A 17,698-nucleotide genomic window follows, 5' to 3' on the forward strand; every position below is an offset into this window, starting at 1 on the left:
TGACATCTTGGATTTTTGGAGCCAGTGACGCAAAAATCGTCGGAGGGGGGCGGAGCCATAGGAGCAGCGATTGGTCAGACGGATTGAGAGGCGGGCCCTCTCTGCCCGCCCACATTTACCGCCTTCTGCTCGCTTCATCTGTATGGTCGCTGCCGACTGTCAATCAAGCCAGCCACGCCCCTTGCCCCGCAAAATGTTGACTATTTTTTAAAAATTCAGTATTGATTTATTTTCAGATTGGCCACCTGATCTCTGGACTTGACCATGAAAACTAATTAAATAAAATTCCTGAGCTTTTTCGTGATCTGTGATCACATCTTTTCCAATTCATTTCTATGGGAGCCACGGCTTTTTGGAGCCAGCACTAGCAGACGTAGTGATACTGCAGGTTTTTGACACTTCCAGGTTGGCTTCATTTTTCAGGGCCGGTTGCTACGTCCATCTTTTATACAGTCTATGCTCAGACCAAAAACATTCCTTCAGTTAACTTCAGAGTCTCTCACCTGCCTTCTGGCAAGCTCTAGTCGAGATTTAATATAACCTTTTTTCAACATTCGTTTTGTTTTTGCCACTCTCCCACAAAGTTTTGGCTGGTGAACAACAGGCAGCAGTTGTTGTATCCACAGTCTCTGAAGCTTGTAACTCCCTCAGAGGAGCCATAGGTTAGTCTAAAAACCTCTCTAAGTCTGGTATTAATCCCATTCAGGTGTGTCAAGATGAGCAAAACTGGGATGAGATAATAAATAGGCAACAAAAGACTGAGTCCAAGCACTTCTATACACAATCTACAGAAGCTCAATGCCCAGGGGCTCCATCTGCTAATTGCTGATTTAACCGTAGGTGACGTTATGGCGCATCGTTTTGATTTTATAGACCCTTTTTAGGTGCACTTCCTTTACCTTTACATCAAAAAAAATAAAAAAAAAAAGTACCAAAACTGTAGCTTGACTAAAATGTTTTGCGCTCGTAAGTGAAAATGTGAAACTTTATGAGCCGCACCGAAGCAAATTACAAAACCAATTTATTCAGCCTTTAACAGCAATATTAAATTAGCAATTTTACGGAGAATTCAGTTTCCCTTTCTAACATTGTCTCCAGGGATTTCCCGCAGAAGATGGCGTCGGCGCTGTCGGAGAACCCGGCCTCTGTGATTCACTCCCTCAACCTGGCTCATAACACGCTAGACAACCAAGGTACCGGCCTGGACTCTCTGAACTCGTTCTCATCCCACCGCCGCCTCTCTCAGGGCACCTCTGATTGTTCTTTTGCTATTACTTCTCCACAGCTTTTGTTTGCTTTCAAAGAATTCCAAATCAGTCTCTGTCCACAGAGAACCTTTATTTTCAGCTTTTTCTTTGTTTTTCTCTTTTTTCCCCCCACCCCCCCTCCTCTCTCATCTGTCTTTTCAGCTGTATGTTTGGTCCTTCTCTTTAGAAAATTGCTTTATTTTTCTGCTTTTGCTTGCAGCCCACCACACAACCTGAACCTTTTACACTTCTCCACACACACACACACACGTACAGTATGGAGGCTATAGAGGAATGCATTTTAATTGCGTCTGCCTTAGTCATCGTTATATATATTAACCATTAAGCCGCTTTCTGCTTTGTGTGTGTGCAAGTGGAGGCAGACTGAGGTGTTTGTGTGGAAGCCAGGGTCAGGCTTTGCATGCACGCCAGCATCACTCATTAGCTAATTTCTGTCCTCCCGTCTGACACTTGTCATTTCCACTCGCCTCAATGAATTCTTTGTGCTCACACTTGCCACCCCCTGTCTGCTGCTGTGTGTGTGTGTGTTTACTGACAGTCTGCTGGGCTTCCTTGATTGCGATTACAACCACTAAATTGCTGCAGCCTTAACCATCACCATAATACCCATCATCACAGCTAAGAGTGACCTTCAGTGCTGTGCTTATTAGAGGAGTTGCAAAAGTGTGGTTTTTACTTTTAATGCCTTCCAAAGTAGGAGTTCTGTGTGTACACATTAGCTAAAAGAACGAAAAACGAACGCCAAGAAGATGAAGTAACCAGGAAACGAGGTTTGGCATCCCAATGAATTCCTTTTTTAATAAAGCAGAGTCTTTCATATTGTCATCATGGGTGCAATGTGTTTAATAAAACTGCTGAGCGTAACCCGCGTGTTATGTAATCTGGCTTGGCGTAAGGTGTTCACATGGGTTTGTCGCTGCGGCGCGTACGTGGGAGAAGGTGCGATTGTACAGTATGTTGGTGTGATGCTTTTTTTAGCCGTAGTACGCTTGTGAGAGCGTGCGTGCGGTTTTTGGAGGGTTTGTGTGGAAGGAAATTGTGTTTCAGCCCGGTGCTGTGTGGCAAAATGGCTGCAGGGCGTAGGTGCCGCTCAAACGAAGCTCTGCTGCTTTCTTTATCCCAGTCAGGAATAGAATATTTAAATTTCACATTTTGTTGTAAAAGGTTGGAAAAAATTTTGAAAGCATAAGAAGATTCAATAAAGCAAAGGAACCAAAAAACAACAGATGAGTTAAATTGACATTTAAAGTGCGTTCATTGATTCATGTCAGCATTAAGCAACACGCAACATCAATGAAGGATTCCAGGGGATGGTTGGATTTGCTGGGTTTTCATGTATAATTAGTGGGTTCAGATCTTTAGCCCTACATTAGTCATGTTATCTTGTATAATTGAAAAGGCTGTGAGGGCTCGGTCGTAACATTTATATTAGTTAGGTTAAGTTGGGTGATTTCTAAGACTGTAGGGTCTTGGGTATATTATTTATTAGGTTCGGTTATTCTCCGCTGTTTTTCATTATAGTCACATAAATTAGTATTATATGTAACTTTTGTCGTACTTAATCCTTAATATGTAGATGGTTAAAATCAGTCAGTAAATGATACCACAGGGTCCTGACACCAGTGTTTACACCTGTTAGGCGACTTTTCTAGTGCCGAGCTTAATCCTCTTTACTCGGGGTCACTTTGGGGCAACTGCTGTTGTCTCTAATGTGCTTCAAACAATATAAAACACACACAAAAAACCCCGACTTAACTCTTTTATCAAGTTAATACTGCATGCATAGGATCTTTTATTTGAATTAGTGTTGAGCATTTGTCTAATTTGATATTTGTTTCATGATAAAGCACTTTGTAACTTTGTGATATTAGTTATTTTTATTCTTACACCTTAAAGGCTGCTGGTTGCCGCCTGTTGTCTTTGAACAGTGGATTAAATAGATTTTTGTTCTAATAGCACAATAAAATATCCTCAAACCTGTTTGAAGCTTTAATTTGTCTGTGCACCTCTTTCATCACTATTAATGCTACAGCCCATTATTGTTGGGGGCTTAAGTCGGGTTGCAACTCATTTGTTTACAAAAAACAGCTTAATTAGGTTCTCAGTCTGAGACGATACGGACGTAATCCTTTAACTGGGAGTGTCAGGCTGTTCTTTTTGTAAATAAATGAGTTGCCACATGAGGAACAATTCTTAAAGTCAGTCTAACAGGTGATTGTGCGGTCGGTTATAGCCGACTAATGTATTTACCACAATAGGAACAGACGACCTTAAGAACAAGCCACGACTCAACGGTACACCTGCGTCAAAGGTCCAGTGCTTAAGCAACAAGCTCTTCACCTCTGATGTAGGACCGTAGTTAACTCTGATTTCTATCACTGATTAAACTTTCCTGATTAACTGATTGATCATTTAGTCTGTATAATATTTCTGAAAGTGTCCCTTACAGTTTCCCAGAGCCCAGTGCAGTGTATTAAATTGCTTTTCTTTGTCAAACATTCCAAAATTCAAAAGATTTTGGATTCACTATCGTAGATGAGAGCCAATGTTCACATTCGATAGTTCAGAAGCAGTAGATTTTTTTTTTTTAACCATTTTTCCTTTAAAAATAAAAAATGTTTGCCAATTTAGTTGCTGTTATTCAAGAAATGTGTTCAATAGTGAATTATTTCAGCTCTAGATTGGTGGATGTGTGGGTTTTTTGTGAATAAATTAGCTCATCGTCTCCTCTCCTCGTCTCCTCTCCTCACGCCAGGAGTCTCCAACCTGATCCAACAAGTGTGTCGCCTCAACAAGGGCCTTCGCCTCCTCAACCTCTCCAAGACGTCGCTCTCCTCCAAGGGTGGGTGATCTCCTCTGAAACACAGCAGCCCCTGGTGGCCGACCCCGCACACTTATTTTTTTTTTTACGATTGTTAAATATAAATGAACGTCGAATTGAATTATTCAGCCGGTACAAAACGGTGTGTCTCGCTCAAAGACACAGAGTGGAAACTTGCTGTCAAATCTGGGTTTGAACTCGGGCGGATTCATTCAGGAAACAGTCTCACGACCGCAGCGCTGCCCTCACGCAGATGAACACACCAGTGATTGCGCCCGTGTGATCCATCTACCAAATAATAATCAGGTCAGAATTATAAGTAGTTGATCTGTTTTTTTTTTTCTGCCCTAAAATCCTGCAGAGGAATTAGTGCAGTGGCCCAGTTGTGTTGCTTTTATCCCAGACAATACAAGCATCCACTAGTATTACAGCAGAATCAGCTGATAATGACACAGATTTGGATCCATACATTCATAACCTCATTTTGAGGGTATTTTTAGCCATTATAGCCCAGTTCAAAGCATTTTTGATCCTTTATAGGATTTGTGGGTAATGATGTTTATCTGATTGAACTGATCTATAGTTTTTTTTTGAGGAGGAGGAGTAGCATACTGTCCTACAAAGGCAAAATACAGTGACTACATCTTTATTAGGTCAAGAACAGTTGGGGTTTTTGGATGTCTGTTTTAGAAGGTAAAGAAAAGTAATGCCGGGAAAGGAGATCTTTTTTTTATGAAACAACAGAAAAGACTTTATTAATCCCAGAGGAACATTCAGTTGTCACAGCAGCAAAGTTTAACAAAGGGGTAAACTAAGCAAAAAGACAACACAGAATATTAGAGTAGGGTATGAAATGAAGGTTAGATAAAGTAAAATGAGATGAAAATGTAGTGTAGAAAAAGTCAACACATTTACAAGAATATATAAGAGAGATACAGAAATGTGCAAATCAACAGAATATGCAAATGTCAAGAGAAAAGCTAGCTGGTGAGATGGTTCAGGCACCGAATTATTTGGCACAACTTTTAGCACTGAATCAAACACTGGAAGCTTTTGTTTGTCCCATACACTTTGTTAATTTCCTAACAAATTATGTAAATAACTGTGAACAAGAAAAATGGTGCAGATGCATGTTTCGTACATTTATCCTGAGAATAATCAGTAAAATGTAGCTCCTCTTTGGCAGCAATATCAACAGGATGGCAGGAGTTTGTTGCTCGGTTAATGTTTCAGTTGGGAACGTTGATGCTTTTGTTTCCCGACAGTTTTGATTTCAGAGAAGGAAGCTGGAATGTTTTCTGTAGCTAAAATTTACAGACGACCCCTAAATGCCTCACATGCACACTATCAGTAGATGCTGCAGTTTACTGATGTTCCCTAAAAGCCTTTGGTAGGTGCTACAATCGACCAACTTTCTCTAAACTCCTCACATCTGTCAGTAGATAGCTGCACACAGACAAGACTCTAGTCTCCACTCAGGTACTGCAGCGTGCACGACTCAGGCAGGTGTGACCCAAAATTAGCTGTAAAACAAATTGAAACCAAGAGATTTTGTCCACTTTGGCGAGCCGCCCAGAGACACACACACACAGACAGACTTGCTAAATGTCACCAATGCGTCCAAAATTATGAACAACAAAGACTAAAGAATAGTTTTTTTGTCCTTGCATTACGGAAACGATCGACACAGGAAGAGTGCACTGTCTGAATTTTTAGTTGTACCATTTTTTGGGGGGTAAAATAGATCAACTGCATGACATGGAAGCGTTACAACTTCTTTTCTTAACTTCTTTGCTTCTTTACTTGCCCTCATGTGTGACGGCGTGCACGAGGACATGTTGAATGTAATTATAAGGCTAAATAGGCGTGATATATCAGCCACACGCAATGACCTTGATACCTTGTTAGCGTGTGTTCTTGATGGGGAAAACCACACTGGGTGCACTTTTTAAAGCCAGTGGGGTTGACACACAGTGATTCAGGGGGAATGCAGTGATGGTGCTGACCTTGAACGGTGGGTGTAGGTATGACTTTGCAGGGGCTGAGCACTTTTTGTTGAATATTTATAGATCTCCGTGGCTCCCCTCCTCCTTCCTTCTGTTTCTAAAACACCTTAACACACACTTATGCTATAAACACACACGCGTGTCACCTCTTGGACGTGATCAGACATGCAAAACAGATATGTACCGCCACGCGCGTCTTCCATCGCGCCGTCGCTCCCGCTCGCACTTGACAATGTCACGGCGACTGGATGGCTTCCAAAAAAGTCTCCACTTCGAGCAGAATGAAGCAGCTGATAGATAGATGGAGCGGGGATTAGACACCCTGTCCCCTCTTCCCCTCATTTCCCTCCTAATCGCTACAAATTAGGGATGAAGAGCTTAGTGGCCTGCCAGCTTCGGAGCAGCGGCTTCATCCGCACGTGCTTCCCCCAATTCTAGGAAACAAGCAGATATCCACTTCCTTTCCTATAATCGATGCCGCATCTTAGAGTGAAAAATGCACACAGTAATGACGGCTGCAGACTTTTCCTATTCTTCGCCGCTGCTAGACGTTTCTCCTGTGTTGTTACTCCGTCTATATTTAATCCGCGGTGTGCCGTGTTGTGCATCGGTTTTGCAGAGTGAGGATTTTAATGAGGGGTTCCATCAGGCCTGTGGGTGTAATTGTGTAGTGATCTGATTTGAGAGAATGATTTTCTTTTGTTTGGCTTTCAGGGTGCACTTGGAAACTGGGATAGTTGTGGTGGGGAGGGAGGGGGGGGGTGAAAAAGGTGGCTGGCTTCATCTGAAAGCTCTTTTTCATGTACGCCTGCCACATGAGCTCACAAATCTCTGCTCAATTATTATTATTCTTTTCTTTGTTGCGACAGAGTTTGCTCTTCCATTGTGTAGTTTTGTAGTCATTAGTTGCTAATGTCCAGAGCATTAAATTGGCTCACTGAGGAGGGGAAAAAAACAAAACAGCAACAAAAACACGATGATTATAAGATGATTAAATGACTCGATGATTATTATAACTTGTTTATGCAAACCGCCTGTCTGTTCCCTTCTTCTTCTAATCCTTTATCACCTCTTCCTTCCCCTCAATTAGGCGTGGTTTCCTTGTCCCAGGCGCTGTGTTCAAGTGACGACTACTCCAATTCTCTGCTGCATCTGGACCTCAGCAAAAACCCCGGAGTTCTTTCTGGAGAGGATGCCACGGTGAGGAACTTAATCATCAAACCTAATGGGGGGGAATCGGCGTGTGTGTGCATTTCCATTCACCAATTATAAAGCACATTTTCCAGTTGCACATAAATATCTTGGACGGGAACATCCAAAGATTGTGACAGAAAGTTGAGATATTAAAAAAAGTTTTTGGGCAAAGGAGGAAAAAAAATGGTAATTAATGAGTTGAAAAAAAAAGATGTTTCCACTGAGCCTTCCTCCGATTAATAGATGGAACATATATAAATGTTTCCATTCGTTAGAGCTTTAACTGATGCTCTTTTAATCACGTTGTCTTTTCGTTCCCTCGTTTTCCTTCAGTGATTTAATAGCACCAAACTGAAGAATTAGCGCCACCAGTTGTTCATCTTGACGCCCCTAAATCCAAATATTATCAAAATGACAATAATGGAAATGCACAAAAACTGACTTCCTCACTTCTGTTTCATCAGACAGCTTATTAACTCCATGTCAGAGTGAAAGCAGATCCATTGCAGATTTAAAATGCACAAGTATTGACTCTGTTCTTTGTAAAAACTGCCATCAGGCTACGCAGTGAGCAGCATTTTTTAGTTCACCCACATATTCATATTCATACGGCCAAAACGCTCGATGTTGGTCTCATCAGACCACAGGGCCTCCTTCCAGCTTACTTCATCGTCTCCCTTTGGCAAACTGTCGCTGAGATATGAGCCATCTTTCTGTTTTCCACACTCCTGTAAAACTGCGAAAGGTGACGCTCCCAGACACTCGTTTATTTGCCTGCGCAATCTTCTCCAGGCTGATCCTCTGAAGCTCCGTCAGAGTTGCCTCGGGTTTCTTGGTGGCCTCCCTCGCTAGTCTACCTCCCGCTCGGTTTTTTAAGGACGGCCTGTTCTTGGGAGATTTATAGCTGTGCAATACTCTTTTCATTTTTTAATGATTGACTTAACTGTACTCCAGGGGATGTTCGGGAACTTGAAAATCTACCCCTTGACTCGTGCTTCTCAGTCACATTTGAGCTGAGCTGCTTGGAGAGGGTTTTGCGACGGCACTCGCTCGCCAAAAGTTGGAATTTGCAGGGACACTACAGCTTAAAATCCTTAAGGGCACAAAGGTGATCTCCAATGCTTAATTTGGCTCCGTCGGTGGCTATTTAGGTGTATTCTTGTGCAAAAATTTGTTTTATATTCTGGGTTTACAGTAAATAAGTAACATTAAATCTACTTTGATCGTTGGAAAAGAAAAGAACTTCCAAGGGTAAACACTTTAACAGACTGTATGTTTTTTCTAATGTCAACTTGTGTATGCGCTTGCCTCTTTCTGACATTCTCTAAAAGGCACCTTCTCCTCTTTCTCATGCAGAACCTGTACCTGTTTCTGGCCCAGCCCAACTGCCTGGTCCACTTGGACCTATCTGGAACAGACTGCACCGTAGACTCGGTTTGTACTCGCTGTCTCTGTTGCAGTCACTATCCACCCCTCAGCGTCTGATCTCATCTCCAGGATGGGATCCAGGCCAAGAAACAAAGGGTTACCGCGCTGAATATGAATCGCCCCCCCCCCTGCACAAAACCTCAGTTGACTCGGTCTTTCTTGGAGCTCCTCTGTGCAACAGCGCTTCGGTTGAAGCTCTCAGAAGGCACAACAAGCAGAAATGTATAGTTTATGAATTATACACATGATGTCTTGTGTGAAAAGTACACAGAAGGATTTGTTGTTTTTGTTCACATCTTTGTCACTACTGAGAGACGATTTTGTACGCGGTTGTTGCTGTGGCTAAATTTAGCGAGTCGGTACGGCAGCGGGACAAAACAACGCCTCGCCGCATTAGCAGAAGCGCTAACAGCTGAAAAGGATGTCAGAGATTTCCCTCTCTGAGCGTTCAGTGGCCATTTTTGAAAGCGCCTGCCCCTGCCGGTTACTGCTGAGATGGCGCTTGTGGATATATGCGGCTCAGGAGAAAAATGTTTGAAAGTTACTACTGTGCTCAGGATGTTTTTAGTGTTGGTGTCTCTCAGGAAGATGTAGAGGTTTGTGGGAATTGCTGGCTGAATGGGAGGTCACTTTTATAGTTTATGTCTGGTCGCCGGTGCTTTGTCAGTGGTCTATTGCTGCTGATTGCGAAAGCACAGTAGGGGACATGCAAGGTTGGACAGAAGAGACATAAATATCACTTTATTTATTGTTCCCTCCACTGCAGTGAGGTTACAGGTCAGTGCCAGCCACACATCTACCTTGAGCCCTGCTCTTAGTCAGCGACACTTCACCGGAGCAGCGCAAACACTCCACTCTGTATAATGTCATGATGCCACTTTATATTACGGATCAAGTATATTTGTCCAATCCGAAGGTTGTAGACCAGAACTTTATGCCACTTTATATTTGTACTTCGCTTTAGAGACGTGTTTGTCAAACCGTCAACCGTGAACGAGCGGTAGAACTTAAGAAGTCTGAACTTTAGTGGGAGATGTGGGTGCTTTTGACTTAACTGTATTTCTTAATGGCTACACTGTTTGCATTTTTAAGATTTGCAACATTTTAATAACAAAAATCAACCTCGAAAACATGTTGTTAAATCTTCCTCTTACATGATTTTAGTCTGGAACGTGTTTCAAGAATTTTCTTCAACCAGCTTTTTCTTATTTCTGATCCTTTATTCTCTCTTGTTTCAAAACACACACTCTCCTTTTTAAAAAGAAATGTTTAAAGCAAATGCATCTTTATGCAAATGCAGCTAAACCAGGTGCTTCTCAGCTTTAGGACATTTCCAGAGTCCAAATTGGGGCTGGAGCACATTGATTAATTCATAGGCTGTAGTTGTGCAAATGGATCAATGTTTACACACAACTGTGTGTTTTGTGGGTCAAAGTGGACAAAGCAAACCGATTTATTCAACCTAAACCAGGTGTACGATCATCATCGGATGATTGGCTGAACACGGTGTCAGATGTATAAAATCCAGGGCTGGGAGCTGCTCCAGTCAGTGTCAAGTGAAACAAATCTAACAGCACGTTATAAACACGGGAACACAGAGTTCTCCTCAAGTTACAGGAAGTACAACGAAAAGTACATCTGTCAGAGATGACAACCCCAAAGGAAACAAGACAGTTGAAGCACTTCATTATGTCGGAGGGAAGAACATCATGTCAGAAGAAAACCTTACCTCTTTTTAAGTTATGAGGATAAAACTTACAAAAGAGGAGCTATAAATATTGTATTTGGAAGATTGTTTTTCATACAAATTGTAGGTTTAGCCTCAAAAACACAATCTTTCTCTTATCAGGTGATTTAAGTCTGGAACAGTTTTTTTTTTCTTAAATCCACTTTTTCGTATTTCTAACTTGCCTTTTCCTTTCTTATTTTAAAGTCATTTTTCAGAATATTTTTAACTAAAAACACCAAAACAGTACTGTTGTACTCGCTGCCAGCACCAACCCAGTAAACTAGCAGCACCTCTGATTTTATTTTGCTGTTAGTTGTTAGTTAACAGTAAACCCAGTGAGGCTGATAAAATAACCAACACATGGCCGACTCCTCTACTACCAATCAAACCTGTCATATATAGTGCTAATTACAAAATGCAAATACATGAAATGGCTACATCTAATAAAATGACACATCTTATAAAAATGGGGTTTGTTGTAGAGCTTTTAACTGCATAATACTTTATAAAATAGTTAAAGCTCCATCTCATCCGGCTCCAAGAAAAATGTGATGAATAAATCCTGTAATCCATACATAACACTATGATGATTATTTTATTTATTTATTATCACTGGATACATTTCCTTTTACATAACTATGCTTTTGAATCCAGAACTTTTACTTGTGATGGATTATTTTATTTATTTTTTTGCATTTCTTTCTGCTTTTACTTAAAAACAGGGTCTGAAAAATTCCTCCACTCCGGCTTCCTTCCAACCGGGATGCCTCTTTTCACTTCGCTGTGATACGTTTGCTTTCTTCCCTGGTTGCACTTCACTTCACTCGAGCAGTTTTAAACACCTAAAGGCAGAGAGCTTGTCAAGGAGGAATCTGTTTCATGGAGGACTAGTCCACCCTGTGAAATCCTTCCTGTTAATGTGGGCCATGAATTTTGTATTGAATTATGTGCATGAGTGGAAGTCATTGCGTCTGTTCTGCTTTATTTGCAAGTTCTCCAACTCTTCCCCCCGCCTCCGCCACCACCAGAGGGTAAAGAGTTCTCTTTATGATACCTGCTTTCTGTCCTGTTTTTTTCCTTATTTGTCATTTACCCTTTAGAGAAGAACCGTCCTGAGGAGAATTAGTCTTTTTTTTTTTTTAGTGTTAGCCTCTTGGATTGAATTATTAATAAGTTTCTGTTTTTAATCTGCGCTTGACGTACAGACGACGGTCGATTGGTCAATTTGCGTGATGGATCACACTGCCGAGGAAAGATGGATTCGTCCGATAGTTTAACCTCTCGCGAGTGACGAGACGCTGCTTAAAGTCTTACAAGAAATTGGCTTTGGATGCCAATCATATTGGCCTTTTCTGTCCGACAAACACACATATATCATCTTTATTTTAAGATTAATTGAGTCCCAGGTCCCTCTGCATTCGTTTCAGTACTCTCCAAAGCTCTTTATTTTGAAAGTCAGCCATATCATCTAAAGACGAGAGCTGGATTTGATATGCTCATTGATGGATGATAGAAGGCTCCATCACACAAGCAGGAAAACTGTATGTGACACAGAATACTCGATTTCCTACACAAGTTTATGTGGCTTTCTTTTTTTTTCCTCCTCCATCACATCTTTAAAGTGAAACTCGACATTTGATGGATATTCAGTGTAACAAATTGAAGAACTGCAAGTAATTCATTTTTCCCGGTATGGGTTCAGCTTGACTTTGATTCAGTGCAATGCAATTACGCTTCTTATTGCCCATTTGTTCCCACTATTGGGAATTAGTGGGCTTCTTCGACAGATGAGCACTTCCCGTACACACTTTGAAGGACTGGTAGAAACCCCGGCTGCTGTATTTCACTCAGCTGCTGGAGCATTTATTAACCCTTAGACGTGCATTTGTTGAGGAACAATAATGCAAAGTCAGTGTTGTTTTCCATCTGTTAGACTCTGGAAGCTTAACTTCACTGTTTTCTTTTCTTATTTTCCATTTATATAGGGAACAGATTTGATTTAAGAAGCCTAACAACTTCTCTCACCACAAACTTTCTCGTATACATTTCTTAAAAGTGTGGTGGAAACCATCAATGAGGCCACATCTGACTGAGAATAAAACTATGCAGAAAGTAAATCAGTGTTTCAGCCTAAACTCCATTTGATTCCCTGCTAGTAAAGGGCTCAAAACTATACTTTGAATCCAGATTTTTGTTAACTCCTCTATTTAGGGACATGCAAACATTTCAAGTCGGAACTGCCAGAACAAAATAAAACGTCTTCAAAAAATTGCACAAGTGCCTTCGTGACACTACAACTGAAATGAGATGTATAATTTAAGAATCGTATTCATAGCCGGCAGCGAATAATCCAGGTTCTTTATTTATGTATCAGCACCAAATACCAAATATGAAACTCCAATGTTTGACATTATTAGATAGTGGTGGAATATTTGGTGCAGGAGCGAGGGGTTAGATCCCTTCAAATATCACAGAATAAATCTTATTGTGGGATGATTCATGCAGACAAAAGGAAGAAAAAAAGAAAGTTCTGCTACACAAATCTGTCGTCATTGTTTGTTAATAGTAAATCACTGCCTGCTGAAAATTTTAGCAAGAAATGTACATTTGAAATATGATAGTGATCACAAAATACACACTGCTTTTCAGAAACTTTGTTGAGGTTTTATATCCATCCATCCATTATCTATACACCGCTTAATCCTCACTAGGGTCATGGGGGGACTGGAGCCTATCCCAGCTGACTCAGGACGAAGGCAGGGGACACCTGGACAGGTCGAGGTTTTATATGTTAGTTAAACTATTAATGTCATGAAATGTAACTGTAGCTGTTAAATTAATGTTGTAGAGGAATTAGTGTCGACTGGGTATCTGGGAAGTCTGGGTGTTTCTCAGTGGGCTGTTTTTGTGAGGTCGGGTCTTGATTTTTTCACCGACAATCCAACAAACTGATACTCGGTTGATCATCGTAGCTGCAGCGACACAACTGGTTGAATCTGTAATAGCAAACATCAGCTAAAGAGAGAAGTTTATGCTAAATGTCTCAAAAATGTTCATTAACTTTAGCTATAAATGGATAAAATACATATGTAACTGGGTCGTTTTCTTCTAGATTAGTCATCAGTTCTTCTCCACACCATAAAATGTTTTGTACAACGCTCTGCAATGTAAACAAACATGTGAATGTGGCTCTGAACAAGAAGGAAAATGCTGCAGGAGGAGGACGGAGCAGGAACCAGCACAGATCCAGCTCTCACTATTGCAGGTTATTGTGTCACGTGCGTCATTCATACGATCATGCCGGATGTCACTCAAGTTATTTACGGTTGCATCACAACACATAAAACGAAGTGTGTCGCAAAATACATCCAATAATTCTGCCAATAAAAGCTAAAGGCTGTTTAGTCTGAATTAGGTGATCATTACATTTGTTGTAAATGTATTGCTTAATGATTCATTGATGGGCCGATGTGTTGTGCCAGTTTGAAATGAATCAAATTGGGGGGCCAGTAAATTCCCCGGCTGAGTACATAAAATGAAAAACTAAACTAAGTCCCTCGGAGTAGTACTTAAGTACAGTGATTTAGTGTATATTTAGGTATTCTCCACTGTGCAGCTGATTAGGCTGCGGGCACCAAGTCGATGGCTACTTGAGACAAATCCTCCCATCAGTGTTTCCCACTAAAGCCGTAGCGGCTCAATTTAAAAGTCTCCAAACACAAGATCCGAAGGTCACGCGCCTTTGCTCGAGTGGTAGTGGCTCTTTATCAAGTGGGCATAACAGATGTGTGTCTGCTTGTTTTTTTTTTTTCTTTATTTAAAACTCTGCCGGGAATGCCGTACCGGAGAATTTATGACATCCATTTCTGATGATGGCCTTTTTTCGTGGAAATTGCGTGCAGCAGATGTTAAATACGCTCGTGTGCGGTTGTAGAAACTTAATGCAAACATTGTATCGTTGGGTACAAACCCCAACCATATGGCAAACGAAACTGCAAAGTGACAAGAAGTAACATTTAGTCGCGGTCCATTTTTGCACAGCCTCTATTTGTTAATGTCAAATAACGCCGGCGCTGTACATCAGGGCTGATTTTTATTGAAGAGGCTTCTGCCAGGCAGTTATTTTAAGGCTGTTCGTATTGCATTTGTGTCAGCTTTAATCTGCGCAATAACCATTTGTGCGGCGCTTTAAGAGCCAAAATAACTGTTACACAACACAATCACATTGGCCGTAGTGAATCTAACGCATCCCGTTTGTCTCTCTGTTTCCCTGCCAGTTGTTTGGGGCCTTGCTGCGAGGCTGCTGCGCTGACCTCTCCTACCTGAACCTCTCCAAGAACTCCTTCTCTCACAGGTGGGCGTTCGACTCAAATGTTTAAGTCTTTTTTTTTCCCCTGTGAAACAAAAAGCACACATTTATGACTCAACAGCTCTGGAGGAATTCCAGCAGGAGGAAAACGCACGCATCATGATTTATTCTCCGCTGTAGATTAGTGTTTAGCCTTGGACCTCGCTCATCAAATTATGCTTGTGCGGGATGCTTTCGGTAACGTACACGTGTCTCTGTTTGTTAACAAGTCATCTGTCTGTCGAGCACTTGTATGCATGCCCACAAGCCTCGTTTCTTTTTTTTTGTTTTTTTAAATGTATTAATTTTTTTTTTCTCTTCTTGTGCGTGCTGCATACAGTGTGTATGCGTGCGGCTGAACGTGTGCGTCTTTGTTTACCTTGCTTAGCAGGCAGCAGCGGTTCCGGCTCTCATCATGTCGGGTCCCACAGGGGCCCAGGAGCTTCCCTGCTCAGCATATTACATTACAGAATTACAGAAGTTGCTGAAAAATGAGCCTAATTTTAGACAGGAATTATTGTTCCAATCCCCCGACTCCCACGCCTGCATTTTCTCTCTCTTTCTTTCTTTTTTTTCTTCTTCGTTTTCGGTTTCTTTGTAGCTGCCGTATGTCTCTATCCATCTTTTACTCTTTTGCATCTGTCTGGCAGCACCTCTCCTCCCCCTCCTTCGCCTCCTTTTCACCGGTGACATCCTCGCTCCATCCATCTTCTCTGTCTCGGTTTTATCTTCCCCCTTTTTCTGTGGCTCTTCTCTCCTCCTTTCATCCCCCTCTCCTTTCCTTCCTCCTCATTCTCTCCCATTCCCCTTCTCCCCCCTTATCACTCCTCCTTCCTCGCCACATCATCCTCCACCTTTCATCATCTTTACCACCACTCTCCCCCCGCTCACAGTTCATCCCACCTCCTGCCGGTCCCCTGGTATTAAATGCATGCTGGCTCAGTGCTGCTGGTCAGACGGCCGTGGTGTTGTGGTGACAACACGGAGAGCCACAAAGCTGAACCAAGCTGATAAGAACCGCCCGGTTGCTGCTGCTGCTGCTGCTGCTGTTGCTGCTGCTGCTCATGAATATGGAACGGACTGCCTTCGACCCCTCCTTCACCCACCTCACGCACACATACACAGAGATGTGGGCACTTTCCAGAAACAATGAGCGGTCCATGTAGATGCTGCTACGTGTGGTTACAAGTTGCTGATGCAGCTCTCCGGAGACTGTTTTGCGAGAGAGACGGTGACACCGCATCTGCTTATGCGACAGAAGCCATTCCGTGTCTGCGGAGCCCTGACAGGCTATATGGTAATCATTACAAATGGTTCAAAGAAGAGCTGCTGTTCCACACACTGGGAGGTTATCACAGCAGCATTGACGGCGGCTTGTAATGCAGCGGCCTGGTTTTGCCTCACTGCTATCTTAATGTAGTTTTCTTCCTTCCTTTGACCTTTTTTTTTTTACGATGCTTTCCCATTTTTCCCCCTCATAACTTCTCCAACTCTTCCCCCCTCGTCTTTATCTCACATTTTCTCTCATTCATTTCATTTTGCACCGTGTGGTTTTATCACGCAGCCCAAGTTAACGTAGTTTTATCCGTTTGGGGTAAATATTGGCGCGTTTGTAAAGACGTGTTGTTCCTCACTGAGAGCGACAGAAACTGTAGTTCAGCGAACACAAACATGCTTTGTGCTGGCATCTGTGTGTGTGCACACGAGCATATGCGGGGTTGGAAATCGACACTCGTCAAGAATTCATTGTGCTGGGTAATCTCAGCAAGTTACAGGCCAACTTGGCGAGTGTTAAATCGTATTCCGACTTGTCCGACTATTCCGTCTTAAAAAGTGCAGTCGTGACAAAGCACCGGGTCATGTGCACAAGGACAATAAGGGGCTCGTGCCCACAGTGCAATATGCACAAAGGAATTTGGTGAAGTGGAGCAGAAATTGGAAGGGTGTAGTGATTAGTCATTATGTTCCCAGCCAGTCACATTACTGCTCTCATGTCTATGAAACAGCTGTGGCAAACACATGGGCGCGCGATAAAATTGGCTCCGCAATCGGAGAGAGGAGGGGGCAGAGCAGCTTTCCCTTTCATGATGTCTCCGAGGTTGAGGCAGATATGTTGCTAAAAGCCAAGAGATGTCTGATGTAAAGGATAATTCCAGTTTTGCTTCACCCACCGTGTTTTTCTTAATTGTTCCGCAGCGGTTGTTCAGCAGACTAGAGGAAACTTATGCGAAACACCGCGTTTTTGTGTTCACGCAGCCACCCACGACTTCCGAAGCAAACGCGGCCTTTGCATGAAACGCTTCAAACCCTCGTAGCTGCCTACGTCGGCCGTAATTGCCTACTGAAGACTCGGTTGAAGATGAAACATGCCGAGCAGATCAAGAATCTGTGGAAGTCGAAATGTAAGCATGAAAGGGAGTTGGCTGACTTTGAAGGACTTAAAGGTGCTCAGCTTTCAGGGAAACTGTGACACGGCTGAAGTGAATGGAAAGCGTTTCAGGAGACACTTAAAAACAAGATGAAACATGGCTTGAATAGAGGAAGCATTTTGAAGCCTGTTTTGAAATCTTTTTTTGTGAGGCAAACGAACTGTAAACATTCTCTAACGGCTATGAAGTATTTGATTTCATAATAAGTGCTTTGTTTTTGTGTGAAACTGGCAGCGGTTCTGCGAATCGGCACTTAAAATAAAGTTTGCGTATTCATAGAAATAACTGTTCATCTGGTGCCATCATCGGGTCAAAATTTCAATTTGTCCAAAACGCTGATTCATGTCCATTTACCTGCAAAACTAATTAAATTCCCATCAGTCTCGGCTGTACTTTGTGTTGGGTGCTAATTAGGGAAAGTTTGCGCGCTAGCCTAGAGACGCTGGTTATTCTCTGCTCGATATGTGGTTTTATT

The 17,698-nt window shown here is 42.2% G+C and overlaps 1 protein-coding gene across 1 annotated transcript in view; it reads left to right on the plus strand.

Annotated features, from left to right (window-relative positions):
• Positions 1-17,698, plus strand: part of carmil3 (capping protein regulator and myosin 1 linker 3) — a 104,495-nt gene that overhangs the window by 38,292 nt on the left and 48,505 nt on the right. Inside the window, exons 11-15 of the mRNA XM_008300425.1 lie at positions 1,099-1,193; positions 4,024-4,110; positions 7,186-7,295; positions 8,646-8,723; positions 14,724-14,800. Coding sequence (XP_008298647.1) covers positions 1,099-1,193; positions 4,024-4,110; positions 7,186-7,295; positions 8,646-8,723; positions 14,724-14,800 — 447 coding nt within the window. The remainder of the gene's footprint in view (positions 1-1,098; positions 1,194-4,023; positions 4,111-7,185; positions 7,296-8,645; positions 8,724-14,723; positions 14,801-17,698) is intronic.

The sequence above is a fragment of the Stegastes partitus genome, unplaced genomic scaffold (genome assembly GCF_000690725.1).
Source record: "Stegastes partitus isolate 25-593 unplaced genomic scaffold, Stegastes_partitus-1.0.2 Scaffold1539, whole genome shotgun sequence".
NCBI lineage: Eukaryota > Metazoa > Chordata > Actinopteri > Pomacentridae > Stegastes > Stegastes partitus.